Source organism: Crocodylus porosus, unplaced genomic scaffold (assembly GCF_001723895.1).
Source record: "Crocodylus porosus isolate Cpor-Errol unplaced genomic scaffold, CroPor_comp1, whole genome shotgun sequence".
In the NCBI taxonomy this organism is placed as follows: Eukaryota; Metazoa; Chordata; order Crocodylia; family Crocodylidae; genus Crocodylus; species Crocodylus porosus.
The window spans coordinates 89666921-89682674 of record NW_017728886.1 but is presented as its reverse complement, the minus strand read 5'-3'; the positions used below and the strand labels follow the sequence as shown (position 1 = coordinate 89682674).

Sequence of the window (15754 nt, the reverse complement as noted above, 5' to 3'; positions counted from 1 at the left end):
AGGTAATGCCTGCATGTGAGGTGTATGGCACTGCAGACAGGTCTGGATGAGCCAGATATGTATGGTAGACACCTACTAGAGAAGAACTGCTGAATTAGCAGCATGTTATGTAAAGATTTTTGAATAATGAAGTTAGTAGAAGAGATGGGGCTGAACTGGAACTCTAAAATTTCCCATCCCTGAACTCGGGAGAATGATTTCTGAATTAGATTTATAGTATTTAGACAGAGCAAAACCTCACTGAAGTCCTTGGGGAAAACAAGAACATATATATCTAGTGGATTCAATTGACACTCTGTTATGTAATAGGTTATGTATGTTATTGCCAAGTTAACTGCCATTTTTTGCTGGCTTTATAATTTCCCTTGTAACTTAATTTCTCCTTCAATATTTGAATAAAATTTAAAAAAATGGTTGACAGCGTGGACAGGGTGGTACAGTGTCGGGGGAAAGGAGGTGTGTGCCAACTACACTGAGTTGTCATAGTCTGTGCAATACATAGATTAAAGAAACAAATGTATATTGAGGTTTGATACTTTATTGTTTTTAGGCAGCTACTGGCTCCTGCTGAGCAAAGGATGAACCATGTGGGGCTTCCAGGGAGACAGGTATACTGAAAATCTCTCTGCAAGTGAACAAGAGAAAGAAGAAGCCACAAATTCTCACTCTTGTGCTGGGGATTATAGTTGGGAAGGAGGAAAGGCTCTTGTATCAAAACAGAGAATTCTAAAGCTCTTACAGGGTCTTCCCAACCTTGTCCTTTGAAAAGCTTCCTTCTATAGCTGAGAAGCCTTTTTCCAGTGTCAGCTTTTCAGGGACATAATACAAATCTTGCAGAGCCTTGGCACGTTCTCTGCTTTGTCCTGAAGAGCGCAAATATCTTTCTATCTCTTTGGTAATGGACATAAAACTCTACACAGAAAATAGCATGTCTTCCAGGAAAGTAGAACTCTTTGGGCACGTCCTGACAAGCATGCACATGGTATTTCCCAGGGACAAATTGCAGTGGCACAGTATGGGCCACTCTTCCTTGTCCCAGGGGAATACCTGGGACAAGCAGTTTCTTGTGCATATGTGGTCTGGCGTGCAGTAAGTTGCCCGAGGTAGCGTAGGGGAAGTTGAGGCCAGCACCTGGGCTGGTCCCAGCAGCCTTACCTGGAATCCTGGGGCTCCAATGGTGGCTATCTGGTATCAGGGAGCCTGGCTGGCAGCTGGAGCGTGGCTCTGGCTGGCCAGGCTCTGGTTTCGGGTGGCTCACACTGCTGCCATGTGCACTACCCCGCCTTTTTCAGGCATGGTTTTTTTTTATCCCAGGATTTTCTGGTGTCAAAATCACCCCTTGCAGTATAAATTAGCAGTGTCGGAAACACTTACATGTACGATGCATGTGGTATGTGGTGCTGCATATTGCAAATGCATGCTTGCTTGGACCTGCCTCTTGTGTGTAGAATGCTAACAAGGGTGGCTTCCCTGCTGTTAAAGATGGATGAGTGGGTAACAGGCAAGATTAGGGAAACAAAGTTAACTGGGTGAGGAAAGGTGTAAATTGCAATGCATGGAAGCACAAGAAGTGGGGAAAGGGAGAAATAACTTTTGTTATGTCTACACTGTGACGATAGCATAATCAGCTTTGGAGCAGAATACATTAGGCTGTACCAAGCTTCATAGTTTAAAACTTGCTTGGGTATTTTTTAGCTATATGGAAGCTTGCAGTGTAGACTTACTCTTTGCTGTGGTTTGCTTACTTTTGGGAGAAAGATTGTGGATTGAAAGAGAGGGAATGGGATTCAGTGAAAGATGGCGTAAGAAAACGAGAAAAATGAATGGAGAGAGAGGTCAAGCAATGAGGGGAAGAATTGGAAGAGGGGAAAGGAAAAAGATGACCCCTAACATTTTTGTTTTTAATAAGTGAAAGCAGAAGAGAGAAAGAAAAGAATGACAAAAGATATCAGAGTATAGAAGAGAACCGGTATAAAAGAAAAAGGCTAAGTACAATACCAACAGACAGTTTTGCCTGAACGAGGGCTAACAACTGCCAGATTTGAAACTACAGTAGCTGACATAAAAAAAAATAAAGGAAAAAGGCAGTCAGAGAAAGAAGGAAAAAAATATGAAACATAAAATGTATCACAGGACACCAGGGGTGAAAAATCTGTAGTAAAAAAATCTCCAGCAAAAAAGAAAGAATATGAGAAAATAGATGTAAGTTTTAAAAGGGTTAACCAATTTTAGGAAATATTGGGGAATAATAGATATAGCAAGGAAAAAATGTTCATAGGATGAAAGAAAAAAATGAATAAAAGAAAAAAGAAAGAAAACAGATGATATAGGATTTTAAAAAGTTATTAAGAGTCAAATTATGCCACCTTTGTTCAAAGTAAATAACAATATTTCTAGTAATTTAACTGATTAAAGTTGATTTTGTTTTAGAGCAAGTTATTGCTCATTGTAAGAGTGGCAGAATTCTGCCCTAGTAATTAATTAGATAACTTGATAGATGTCACCATATTTAACAGTTTTGCCTCATACAGAGGTACCTGAAAGTATTAACTTCCTTATATTCATTTATTATACAAGGACTACAAATCCTACCTATATCCTACCTATAATACAAATTCTACCTCTGGCAGAGCTGGATGGTGAATTTAGGATGGCTAGAGCCTTGAGAAATGGACAGTAATACAACTTCCTCAAAACCAGACATTGTTTATATTTTTAAATTTTTCACCTTTTAATTTATTTGTATGCCCCCAGGTTATAGTGTTATAAAACAAGGCCAGCATAAGGGCCCACATTATCTTTCCTGCCCTATTTGTTTTTACAGAAGGTATTATTATCCAGAAGACATGGAGCACAATGTTACTGACCCTCTGCAAAAAATGGTTTAAATGACTTGCTTGCTATCACATTAGACTTACACAGTAGAAGTAGGGTCAATATTTAACTGCCTTGATCATGAGATAATTCTTCCTTCTCCTGTGATTCCCTGCTCACTCACTGATCACTTCCCAATTTCTGTAACAATGAGGCAGAGGTTCCTGGAGACAACAATTTGGGTTACTACATAGTCCGGATTCATTCTCAGAGCAGATCCATTCAGAGCTATTGAATGAGGCTGGGATCTCACAGAAAAAAATGTATAGGATCTTGTAATTGGAGCCTGAATCACAATGCAAATATACAAGTGGGATTTGAATTAGAATTGTACAAGCAACTCTATTTTGGCATCATCTAGTATTTTGGATCTGACAATAGTTAGGAAGCTTTTAACAAGGTGATGGATAAGTCCACTTGTTTAAGATATAGCAGATATTACAGTACAATTGCAATCACTGATGGACTTTTCACTCCTGGCATCATCTTGAGAATCTGGACTACTTAGCCAGATAAGCAAATCTAACTGATTCTTTTCTTCTTTGAACTGGGAGGTCTGATAAAGGCAGAGCACGTTCCATTTCCTTAAGTCACCCAGCATCCAGGCTGTAAGATGTCGGCAGATCTGGATGAAGCATAGATGAACGATGTCAGTGATACCTGCAGAAGGTTTGGTTCCAAAATTGCCTTGGCCATACATGAGTGTAGCATGATCATCTTAGCTGTGTTGTGTGTTACTTGGTGGAGCCCCCAGAATCAGAGGAGAGGACTGAAAGTGTCCAGAAGGATTCCTGATCATGCAAGAAAGAAGGCAACAGGTAGGGATTCAGGACAGAGACCTGCTCTGGAACAGAATAACAGACACTTCCTGTTGACATACAACTTACATAGGTCAGTCTCCAGATGGCACAAGCCTGTAAATATTGATGAGAGACAAACGTTCTTGACTTCTCACTAGTGGCGTGTGGACATGAATCTGCTTGATACAATCTATTTTACTGTCCCAGAGGCCAGGAATATTATTTTGCTTACAGGTATATTTAATGGCAAAAGTGCCACTGCCATAGACAAACAAACTTCCTGCACGGGGTGGAGAATCTCATGCTGTTTGTTGGTGCAGAACATAGTTGTCTATCATAATCTGCCCTTGACATTCTCTATGGGCAGTATAGGATGGCTTGACATGCTTTCTGTTTTGCTTCAGCACACTGGCCTGAACTTTTGTCTTCTGTAACATCTGGACACCTTGCTCCTTGAGGTCATTTGGCACATAATATTCATTCTACCAAGGAGGCATCAATCATGATTGCCATTGATGAATGTGAAGGGAGGAACTGTAACTCTTGTACACAATGAATGAAACTTCCACTGCCCCAGGACAGACTGAATTACCAGGGAGATCATCACTGTTGTACTTAGAAAATATTGCCCTAGAGAGTGGACTGTTGTACCCAGGATTGCATGCATCTGAAGTGAAGTTTGACATAGTGTCATAAAGGCTCAGGTAGTTACATGGCCAAGAATGGAGATATAAGCCCTGGCAGTCATAGTGGGGTGATAGTTGAGTAACAAGATGAGTCAATCTTGTGGTAGGTATGCTCTGGATATCACAGTCTATTTCTGTCTATGGGGTGCTCGAGAGGAGTACTGTGAGATTCCCTTCAAGTGGCTTCACCACCACATTTCCATTTTTGGCATTTGTAAGCTTGAGCAGGTGATTAAGGTATGCTTGGCATTGTTCTTAAAAGTTTCGTAGAAGTGTAATCATAGCCACAGAGTCCAAAGTGGGCCCTAAGAATTCCAGGTTTTGTGCAACAGTTTGTTTCAAGTATTCAGCAACAGGCCTAGGGTAAACATCAGCAGCAGTGAGGTGATATTTGCTGAGGTATCATATTTACCAGCCAATCGTCTAATTAGGGATGGACTCCTTGCTGGCTGAGGTACATGGCCACTACTGAGAGTACCTTGGTGCAGATTCAATTTCTCAGGGCTGCTGAGAGGCCACATGGAAGGTCTCATTGTGGTAATGGACCTGGGCCACCAAAAATCAGAGGTATTTCTAGTGGAAATGTATGATTGGAAAATGAGAATAGGTGTCTTGAAGGTCAAGAAACAATTGTCCGTGTAATTGTCCATATGTAAGTGGAATCCGTCTAAGATTTACGGTGTTCAGTCCCTTGCAGAGAGGCAGATCCTTAGTGATTTTTGCGTTTTATTTCAACCTGTTATGCTTCTCACATACATGTACAAATATTACCAGATCAATACTTGGCATTAGGTGAAGTGCGTGTTCCAGTGGAAAAGGACTGCGGACTGAGCATTTGGTAAGCTGAGTTATAGTTCTGGCTCAGAAATTGACTTGGTTTATAATATTGAAGACAGTCATGTCACATACTTGTGTCTCTCTTTCCTCTTTTACCCTTTGTATTTCTTTTCTGCTTACACTGTAAGCTTTTCTGGACATGAACTGTCCCTACTTAATGTATGCATACCACCTTGCATAATGGAGTCCTGATGCAAATTGGCCTCAACATGCTATGATGGTGATGCTGACAACAACAAACAAGCAACAACAATAAAAACAAGCAGCCTGGACAACAAATGGAACATGCTACCAATTAAGTTCTAAGTAATATAGTTCATTATATTATATGATTAGTTGGTTTTTCTCCCAAATGATATGAACTACCATTTCATTTTAAGAATGCGGATAGACTGCCACTACACTAAGTCCATTGGACAATCAATCAAGGGCTCCTACCATGTTTATGACCACTTTTAGTACTGTTTGCAATTTCTTGTGGCATGTTTACTCCCAGTCTTATTCATCATCACAACACTCAGCAGTTCTCACTGACAAGGATTACTTCAGTATATTAGCAATATACTGCCCGTTATGCAAAAGGAGAAAAAAGTAGATCAGGCAGATAAACAAATGGCAGAGAGAAACAGAGAAGAGAAACAGAGCTAGAGCTAGGGAGCAATACTTACTGCTGACTAACTGGCCAACACTCAAAGCTGAAGAGGAGGAGGATGAGGAAGAAGAAGAGGAAGCCTGACGTACTGGGCTTTGAGACATAGATGCTTGACTGTGAGCCAAATGCAGAAGATTGGATTGTGAGGCTGCTTGTCCCACTTGCGTCTGGGAGGGCTGATGGAGCTATATGTTAAAATGCAAAAATAGAAATTTAGAAAATATACTAGTAATAAGAAACATTCAAATGCACCATGGTATTCCCTGCTATTTCCGCATAGGTAACTATGAAGGAGGCTATAATACCATGTACAGTTAAGATGACAGAAGTCACCAGGGGCCATTTGATCTGTGTCAAACAATTACTTTCCCAGTGTAGTTAAATAATTTCTCTATACCTGCAGCTAAATACTTGACAGGATCTTTATATATTTTTTATGGAAACGAGCAGCAGAGTAATTCCTGCTGCGTCTAGCAGATTTTTGATTTTATAAATACAAACTCTCTGCCTCCACCTGCTTACATCTATGCAGATGTGCCCTAAATGGTACCTCATGTAAGTCTTAAGTAGAGGAGTCCTTCCAGACTGAGGACCAAGGAAAGAGCTATGTGTTAAGCAAAGAAATAATTTATTTCATGACACTGGGGCAATTCAAAATTATTTAAAATTATTAGGAATGTCTTATTGCCTGGTCCATAAACTGTTCTTTCTTAGAAACAGGATGTGAAACTTATGAAATCTGTTCACCTATCCATAAGGGTTGAGAAATGTCTCAGCATATTTTCCAAGAGTAGGTCATAGCTAAGAGGTTCGTTAAATAGCTAGAGGCAAATGATAGATCACAATACAGCACAGACCTGATTCGGACCTTACATCAATCTTATGGTGGCATAACTCTGTTAATTATAGTGGAGATACTTTTGATTTACACTAGAGAATGTGAGAAGAGCATCAAGACTTTTTTCAACATAATAGGTACCTATGTGGGCTGAAAGCACTGTAATATAAACTGGTCTTAGTATAGCTTGATATTATGGCTCTATTATATCTGGTACAACCTTATTAGAGACAAATAATACTATTGCAATAAATTAAGAGAACAAGTTATAAAGCTTGTGATAGGGTTATAAGATATTGGTTCTTGGTGGAGGCCTAAAATTACTCATTGTAAGTCATGGTAAATATCTACAGAATGGGGGGAGGCGAGGGGAAATAAAGTGCAATTTGGAGTAACTCAAAACTAGTAAGATATGCTTATTTTTAATTTTAGTATGCTTTATTTTGTTTTGTTTTACAGAACAAGTATCTTCAGGTAAAGGGTATCTTCGGCTTCTTTAATAGCACCTGAAATATCCAGTATACACCCAGAAAAAAAAAGAAACAAAGTACACAAAAGAATGGATACTTGTTTATCTGATCAAATCTAAGGTGATGAGCCATCTCCTGTTGAATACACCAAAGCTTTTTTTTGTTTTCTCATAGAATTCAAAACTAGGAAACAATTATTCAAAACTGGGAAAAAAAATCAGACCACTTTGGGGTATCCTTTAATAATACATGCATTTATTTGTATCAGTCAGTCTAGCAGCTCTGGCCTATTATGATTTCCTTATGGATCAAAACCCAAAAGCATTTCACAGTCTAGAGGTTTATTTAAACAATTGAATGGTCTTGAAAGAACTACAGGCACTATCAGAGTTGTACTGATAGGGAAAATGGGAACACAACATGTTCAACTTTTCAGGATCTGAATATGTCAAACACCTTTTAAGTTTTTTTTATGGCATATTTTGCCCTTGAATAAAGGGTCTGTGGAAGATCCCTGAGGCAGCAGAACTACAATGGTAATGGTGGGAGGTTGAGGAGAATTTTGCATCCTCTGTATGTGGAAGACATGCTCTGTCTGTTCTGAATAAATCATGGTATAGTAGTGTTTTCAGGAGTAGGTCTGGACAGAGGCAGCTGTATGGTCTTTTGGTCAGTAGTCCTACAGGTTCTTGGACAGGGCACCCCCATCTGAAAGATGTTTATGTATTGTTAGCTTCTGTTTCAGTCCCTGTAGGGCAGGGGTGGGCAATAATCTTGGGTGGAGGGCCGCTTACTGAGTTTTGGCAAGCCATTGAGGGCCACATGACAGGCAGCCCAGGGCAGAATAATATTAATTTCCTAATTTTTTTAGGGGTTCTGCGGGCCAGATAGAATGGCTTGGCAGGCCACATCTGGCCAGCGGGTCGCATTTTGCCCACCCTTGCTGTCGGGGCTGGAGGGTTACTCATACTGAAGTCATGCCTGTAGGCTGAGGGTAGACTCTGTTCTCTCTCACTTCCACACTGTTTCCTGTGAAAACCATAGTTTACTGGTGCAATGAGTCAGCTGTAAATGTTGTAGAACAATGATGCTTTTCGGTAACATGAAATGGCATGAAAACACTTCCTCTCTATTTTCGTTCACTACAATTTCCATTTCTGAAATAGCCCTAAAGAGAGGTGATGATTAGATCATGAATTAGATTCTAGATGACAGAATAAATTCAAACTAGCAAGAGCTGATGCTTTCCCAATTTTGGACTTGTATGTATGATATGATATTTATTTATGACTATTGTACATCTTGCATCCAAAGACAGAAGGGTATGCAAAATTATAGAAGCTGTTGCTGTAAGTGCCACTTTGTATGTAGGTGGATATAGTAGGCATACCAAGAATGATTACTATATGCAACACTAATCAGTATCTGGCAGGGATGTATGTATAGGCTACAAGCAAAGAAATAGGATGAATATGAAAAACATCAAATGCAGCACAATATTTCACTGGAATACACTATATAAATGTAAAGGGTCTGATTGTATTTTTCTTACATCAACTGTACTTGCTACTATCATCAGTGGGGTTTGATTTATGCCATGAACAAGAGGATTATTTGAGTTGGTTTTATAAAAGATATCAGATTTACCCAAAGAACCTTGTCTGCCTATGTCCTTAGATGAACATAGCTAAAATCTACACCCCTGTAACATGGAACATATTAAATTTTGCCATTTGAAATGAAAACAGTGCAACAGGAAAAAGAAAGAAGCCAAACTCAACAGCGACATATATTTTCTAAGCCTATGCAAGAAACACAACATCATTCCCAAAGGATGAAACATCTACAATCCTCTGACTACTACACAATATTTGAGTTGGTCTAATAAAAGATATCAGATTTACCCAAAAAAACTTGTCTGCCTATGTCCTTAGACCAACACAGCTACAATCTATACCCATGAACAAGAGGATAGGTTTAGGTCTAAAAATCTGAATTTTGTTTCTTAAATTAAAGCAGGCTGGTCCCTTTAAGGCCAGAACTTTCTGGGCACAGACTGCTGGCAGGGTAGTGGTTAAAAGCTGAACCTGGCCAGCTACTTAGGTGATTGGAAGGGGACAGGCCAGAACTATAAAAACCCTGGGCTTGGCAGCCAAGGGGGAAGGAATTTGTGTATAAGGGCTCCACAGAGAGGTGACCTGTCCAGTTGCTGTGGGAAGGGAACTACTGAGGACTCTAAGAGAAGCGGCGGCAGCCCCAGAAGAAGGACTATAACAGACGGTGGGAAGCAGAAGCACAGAGCCCAGGAAAAATGTTAAGCTGGCATGCTGCTCTCTTTATTTTTTTGTTATAGCCCATGGACATATCGTTTATAATTTTTGATTCATTGATACCGGTGGTTTGTGGTTGAGGCTGTAGGGGAGGAGGAGAAGACCTCATTAGTGCCTTGGGCGCAGTCATAAAAAGCCAAAGGTCCTAGTGCACTAGTGTGTGCAGCTGTATAGGGCCTGTAGCTCAGAGCTGGTTGCAGGACTTTATAGCCGGATCCCACTGCGGGGAACTTGGCTAGTAGCCTGAGCTAAAGGAAAGGGTGCTCATGGAAGCTTTAGGCTGCTGCCCAGACTGGAACTTGCAGCCTGCTGGCTCTGTACCTAGTGGACAGGCCTCTGGGCTAGAAAGCCTGGGCTCTAGATTGAAAACAAAAGGAAGGCCTCAGGCTCTGAGAGGATTAAGGAGCTAGAGCCTCAGAGTCAAACACTATCTGGTGGCCTAGCTAGAGAAAGATGAGGGACAAGGCCCATGGTGGCTGAGAACCCCAACACAGAATTACAATAGGCAATCTCCTGCTTGTAAGAATATCTAAATAATGTTTACATCAAGACGTGGCAGACGAGTAAAGGCAGAATATGAGATGAATGAGAGAAATTAAACATTATAGGACTTCAGGGGTGCCCCCATAGGCAAAAAAAAGAAAAAAAATGCCACTGGGGAGGGCAACCTGTTACAAGTATAAAGGTCTGGAGAGGGCAACAATAGTAATATGTATTGGAGGAATAGTCAGAATAGTTAAAAACAAATATATTTTTTGTGATAAAAATAGACAATTGTAGTTGTTATATTGTATTTTGGAGGATTAGATTGTTTTGAGCAAATTTCATGCCTTGTTTGTGAAAAATCAATATAAAATATTTTGATTTTGAAAGGCCCGCCCCCCCACTGCAACCTAGTGCCTTGTGGGGAGCTAGTTCAGTTCAGGTGTCTCAGATTTCTATTCTCTTCTACAGACTGAGTATCCTAGTTAGACTATATCTCCCACCATTGTTTTTCATCTTGGTTGGGGGAGATGGTGCATCATAGTAGTCACATGACCTTGGAGCATCATGGAAGGGGAAGTCTAGAAGTGGACTTTACCCATAGAAAAGAACAAGAGTATAAGGAACCTGAATTACAGCTGCCATAAGACAACACTGCACCATTTCTGAAGCTATAATTCAGTTCTCTGTAACAACACTGCGTTTTTTCAGATACCCAAGATTTTGGATGAAACATGGACATTTTCTGGGGAAAGCAGGAGCTTTTTGCTTCTTTCCCTTCTCAAAAAAGCCCCACCTCTGTTGAATGTCATAATACTTATCTTAAATGTTTCCACAGAAAACTTTTGACTAACCCACATGCATAGACCTCAGACCAAAATGCATAAAAAATTAAGCTACCTCAGGCTCACCTCAAGCACTGTTTACAACAACCCATTTTTAACATGCTGTCGCAAGGCAGTGAAGTGCTCTGCTCCTAAAGGAGGACAGGTGTGGGTTGCCGGGGCAACACCAGAGGTCAGCTGACCGGAAGGGGGCAGGGCCTGGCCTTTATAAACAGCCTAGGCTGAGGCCAAGTGGCAGTTCCCTTCTGGCAGCCGTGAAGGAGAGAGCTCTGCCAGGAGTAGGCAGAGGTGGGAGGCCTGATGACCGGAGCAGTACATGGGGTGAGAATGCCAGGCAGAGGAGCCCTGGCAGGGATGGAAATAATGATGAGCCAGAGGGCTTTGGGTTTACGTTTTAAGCCAGGAGGCTAGAGTTTGAGTTGGGGCCAATTGGCTGATGGTTTTTTGTTTGTTGTTATACCGGAGGATCGGGGGAGGCTGTAGGGGTTGGAGGAGGCCTCAGGGGAGCTCCACAGTAGCGTGGGGGTTCCTGGCACCAGAGAGGGTGCTGCGTTTTGGGGGTTGCATAGACCCCAGCCCCAGTGAGGCAGTGTCATGCGGGGCGAGGAGCCCAGTGTGGGTGAGTGACCCAAGAAGGCGGGTCTGGGGGCCAGGCACAGCTACAGCCACCTGAGCCCCAATCACGGGAATCGTGAGGCTAGGCCCCAGGGGAGGGTGACAGCAGCGCAGTGAGCCTCAGGGAGGGTGAGAGCATCATAGTGAGCCCCAGGGAGGGCGACCGTATAGCCCTAGGGAAGGCGACTGCAAAGTATTGGGATAAGCCCCAGGGAGGGCAAAGGCATAGTATTGGGATAAGCCCCAGGGAGGGCACACATAGGCCCCAGTGCGGGCGCGAGAAGAAGCCCGGAGAGGGCGAGAGACTGAGTAGAAGCCCCAGGGAGGGCATACGAGAACACTGAGAAGGCCCCAGGAGGGGGCGAGTGCACGGAGAGGCCCTAGGAGGGGGCGAGGGCTTGGAAGGGTGAGCGTAACAAGGGTAGTTAGACCTAACAACGTCCGGGACACCCGAGAGGTTTGGGGTTGTGGTATAAGGGGAGGTAAGAGCCATGTGTAGCCCTGTGACAGGAGTACATAGAATCAGCGGTAGACAGGGTACCAGCGGGAGTACACCAAGGGATACCATGCTCAAGGGGTTAAAAAGCAGCCTCCCTTACAATACTTCAACATCAAAGTCGTGGTGGGCGAGATAACGAAGGTGCATGGACACCCACTTGGCTCGGTAGGGGGCGCCAGGAGAGATCACAGCCGCTGCTGGGTCCCCGCCCTGTGACACACGCCTACCTAAATCTAAGCAAATGCAAACAGCTAAGTAACATCCTGTTCTATCTTGATGAAGGACCTGATCCCGCAAGCATACCCATGCACACACAAACTGAGGCCCATTTGTAAGCCTGCTCAGGAGTAAGATTTTTATATGCATGAATCTGACTGAAGAACGAAGCCCACTGGCATTTCAAAATATGAAAGTTGACGCTTATAAATTTTTTATGTCTGGAGAGCTTATTATAGGAGATCTTTACAGACACTGTTCACACAGATTGTGCGAGGGCTATCTGGGAAGTGGCATTATATGGGGAATGCATTAACCTAATGTATCAGTCCCAGACTTTTGAACTCCTTATGTGACGTTTAGTATGTATTTTGTGGCCTTATTCTATCACTGTAAAATTGGGATAATGGACAAAACTATTTGTACCCCAAAATTGCACCAGTATTTCATCCAGGTGATTGGTGGAAGGGCTGTGGAAAATGTTATCAATGTGCCAGTGATACAGATGTCCAAAAGAAGAGAGGATAAAAATTAGCATCCTCATACTAGAAAACGGGTATTATGAAAACCAAAGGAAGAAAGTCATGCCTGTGTGCAAACACAGTGAACAAGTATGGTCCTCATAAAACAAGACAGCAACAAAGCGACAAGAGCACAGCAGAGAAGAGATGACTGAGAGTAAGTTATATTTTAATGTGAAAGAAGAAAACAAGGGATTACATGCACTTGTGATAATGAGATAGGACGTGGTAGGTAGAGGTGGCAGAAAGAAAACTCTCTTGGCCTGACATCTGAAAAACAGATATACAAAGAAGGAAGCAGATATACAAAGAGTTTCATCTGAGAGCTGTCCGTAGCCTGCCAACCACAGCTAATTTGGAATATGCTAGCAAATGACAGAAAGAAGGAGGTGCAGCATAGGTAGGAGAATGCTACTTGTAGCACACTTTTTTGGGTGAGAGCTCAGCACTGCTAGCGCTTTAAGATGCAATGAAATATTAAAAGTTCTGGTAATCATTGTAGACAACTCAAAATTAGTTATATGCAAAGGGAACAAAGCAGACTGGAAAATAATACAGACCTTGTAGGTGCCTTTGTGTTTTGTGGGCCAGAAAGTGGTTAAAATGGCACCACCTCTGAGTAATGTTGGGTTAAAATGACATATGACCTGGAGAGTGTTTTGAACCCAAGTGGATATTAGAAGATTTTTGGCCCATTTAGGAATGAAATTCATTGGCCAAGTTCTCCTGTATCAGTCAGTTTTGATTAGAGTTGTGTGATGGTGGGAATGCTGGTAAGCAATGCAACCAGTCTTTAGAAATAGGGCCTCCAAGTTGGAAAGTTCTCTCATGGAAGCAGGCTACCGCTGATGCCTAGATTCACACTGAGACAACTGGTGAATCTTTTTTAACAAAGAGTGGATATGGTGAACTGATGAGGTTAAAACTAAATGAAACAAATAATAGACTGAGAGGACTACAGAAGAATCTAGCTAAACTATATAACCCGGGAACTTTCTGACAGACAGAATGCAAAGTAGATAAGTGTAAGTTGGTGCACATTAGAATGAATAATTTAAGCGACTCTCACATATTGCTGGGGTCTAAATTATATGTAACAATCAGGAAAAAACCTGTGTCACCGCAGACTACTCACTGAAAATACCTACTGAATGAACAATTGTTGTTAAAAAAGCAAGCAAGATGTTAGGTTGCATTAAGATAAGGACAGAGAATAATACTGAAAATATTATAATGCCATTATGTACACGGAAGATGCATCCTCCCCGTGATTACTGCATTCAGTTCTGATCGCACTATCTCCAAGAGGTTATTGTAGACATTGAAAGGGTTGAGAGAAGGGCAATGAAAATGATTAGATACACAACAAGCATTATTTATGAAGAAAGATTAAAAAAGATGAGGACTATAATAAGTACAGTTTAAATATTTTTCCTGTTTGGCAAGTTATTACAGAACTGGTAGAGTTCTCATTATAGAGATATGTAATGCCACTTAGACTGGTAATATCTTTGAAAAGCTAAAAACTTTGAAACTGCAACTACCGCATGGAGCTCAAAAAAGAAATGCATAGGCGATATCCTGCTAGAAATACATATGTAAAAAAGTAGTTTAAAGAACATAAGCTGGAAGCTATTTTCTCCCTCATAATTGAACAAAGGACCCCCCCAGTGAAATTAAAAAGCAACATTTTAGAACTGGCAAAAGGAAACTATTTTACACAAGAGATAGTTAACTGTAGAATTTATTGTTGCATGACATAATTGAAACCAAGAGCTTGGCAAGACATTCATATCAATAACCAAAAAGAACCATAGATGCCTTAGGCTAAAAACAATGTGCAAGGGCTATAAGTTGTCATCCTCGGCAGACATGATAATCATTTAGGATAAAGTTTCAAAAGCAATTAAGGGTATGTTGTCTTTGCTATGCAAAGATACACAAGCAGGCTCTAACTTAGTTACTTTGAGTACTAGAAGATATATAGTCATTTCAGTTTGGCATTCTACCCAGGCTGCGAAACAGCGTATTTGCTTGGGTGCATTGCTGCGTTAATATAGCTATAGCCCTTCTGAGACCCAAACTAGCTCCTTCAGAGGCTGCCTACTTAAAGACCAGATTCTGGTGCGTATTTGAGGGAACTCCACTGAAGAATTTACATTTGTGTGCAGCACTGGGCTCACACGTTAGATCCATTCCTGGTACTGTCCCTGAGCTCTATTTTTTGGGGCAAGATTTTTAGAATGGGAATTTTTAATGGAATTTTTCCTTCTAAATCACTGAAACATTTTTGAATATCTCATATTTTTGAACATCTGCTTCCTCAGTTTTCCTCCTGTAGAAGGGGGTAATACTTTTTCTCTTTTATCCTTTGTCTATCTTATCCATTTAGACTGTAGACTCTTTAGAGGAAGATTTATTATCTTTCAATATAAGCACATACAGTGATGGCATGACTGAGCCCTGTGCTACTGTCTTACACTACAAATTATTTATCACAGATCCAAATTTGGTCCAGTATTTTTAACACAACATTTGGAACAGAAAATGGCTGTAAAGAAGGTATTTCTGGTGTATGGCAAAACAGTGAAAGACTTTACTATTACGCATGCTTTGTAATGAATATTCAATCCTCAAATGAGATACCAGTGTGTTGGAAATGAAAATCCCACATATATTCTAGGAAAAGAGACTTCTGTTTATCTCAAAATGAAAGTAAAAAAAGGCTGTTCCTGACTGCAGTTCATAATGGGCTCATATATGTATTGAGAAAATCCAGAGGGCCGAAGTCATTTATATGACTGGTCTACTGAAAAAGTCAGAGGAAACCTCAGCTATTACCAAGACTGATTGGGTTAACCATCACCTGGATATAGTCCCAGCATAGGGCACAAAAGCACCTGACACAATCTGCAAAGTCCTTTTACTGCTGAATTTCCAAAAGGATGATAAAGTTGCATGATGAACCGAGACTGGCTGTAATCCCTGCATTTTACTAGATCACTTTTATTTCATTTATTCCTTTTTTATACTTTTAGGCCTCAAAAAAAAAGGTGATTGGAAAATTACCCTGCAAATATGGTATGGC

General features: G+C 41.1%; 1 protein-coding gene and 1 long non-coding RNA gene across 2 annotated transcripts in view; one reads left to right on the top strand and one right to left on the bottom strand.

Moving 5' to 3' along the window:
- Positions 1-15754, bottom strand: part of POU6F2 (POU class 6 homeobox 2) — a 337454-nt gene that overhangs the window by 7748 nt on the left and 313952 nt on the right. Inside the window, exon 7 of the mRNA XM_019539004.1 lies at positions 5866-6034. Within this exon, the coding sequence (XP_019394549.1) occupies positions 5866-6034 (169 nt within the window). The remainder of the gene's footprint in view (positions 1-5865; positions 6035-15754) is intronic.
- LOC109312766 overlaps positions 1-15754 on the top strand; it is a 45569-nt gene that overhangs the window by 20218 nt on the left and 9597 nt on the right. The gene's annotated exons all lie outside the window — the stretch shown is intronic.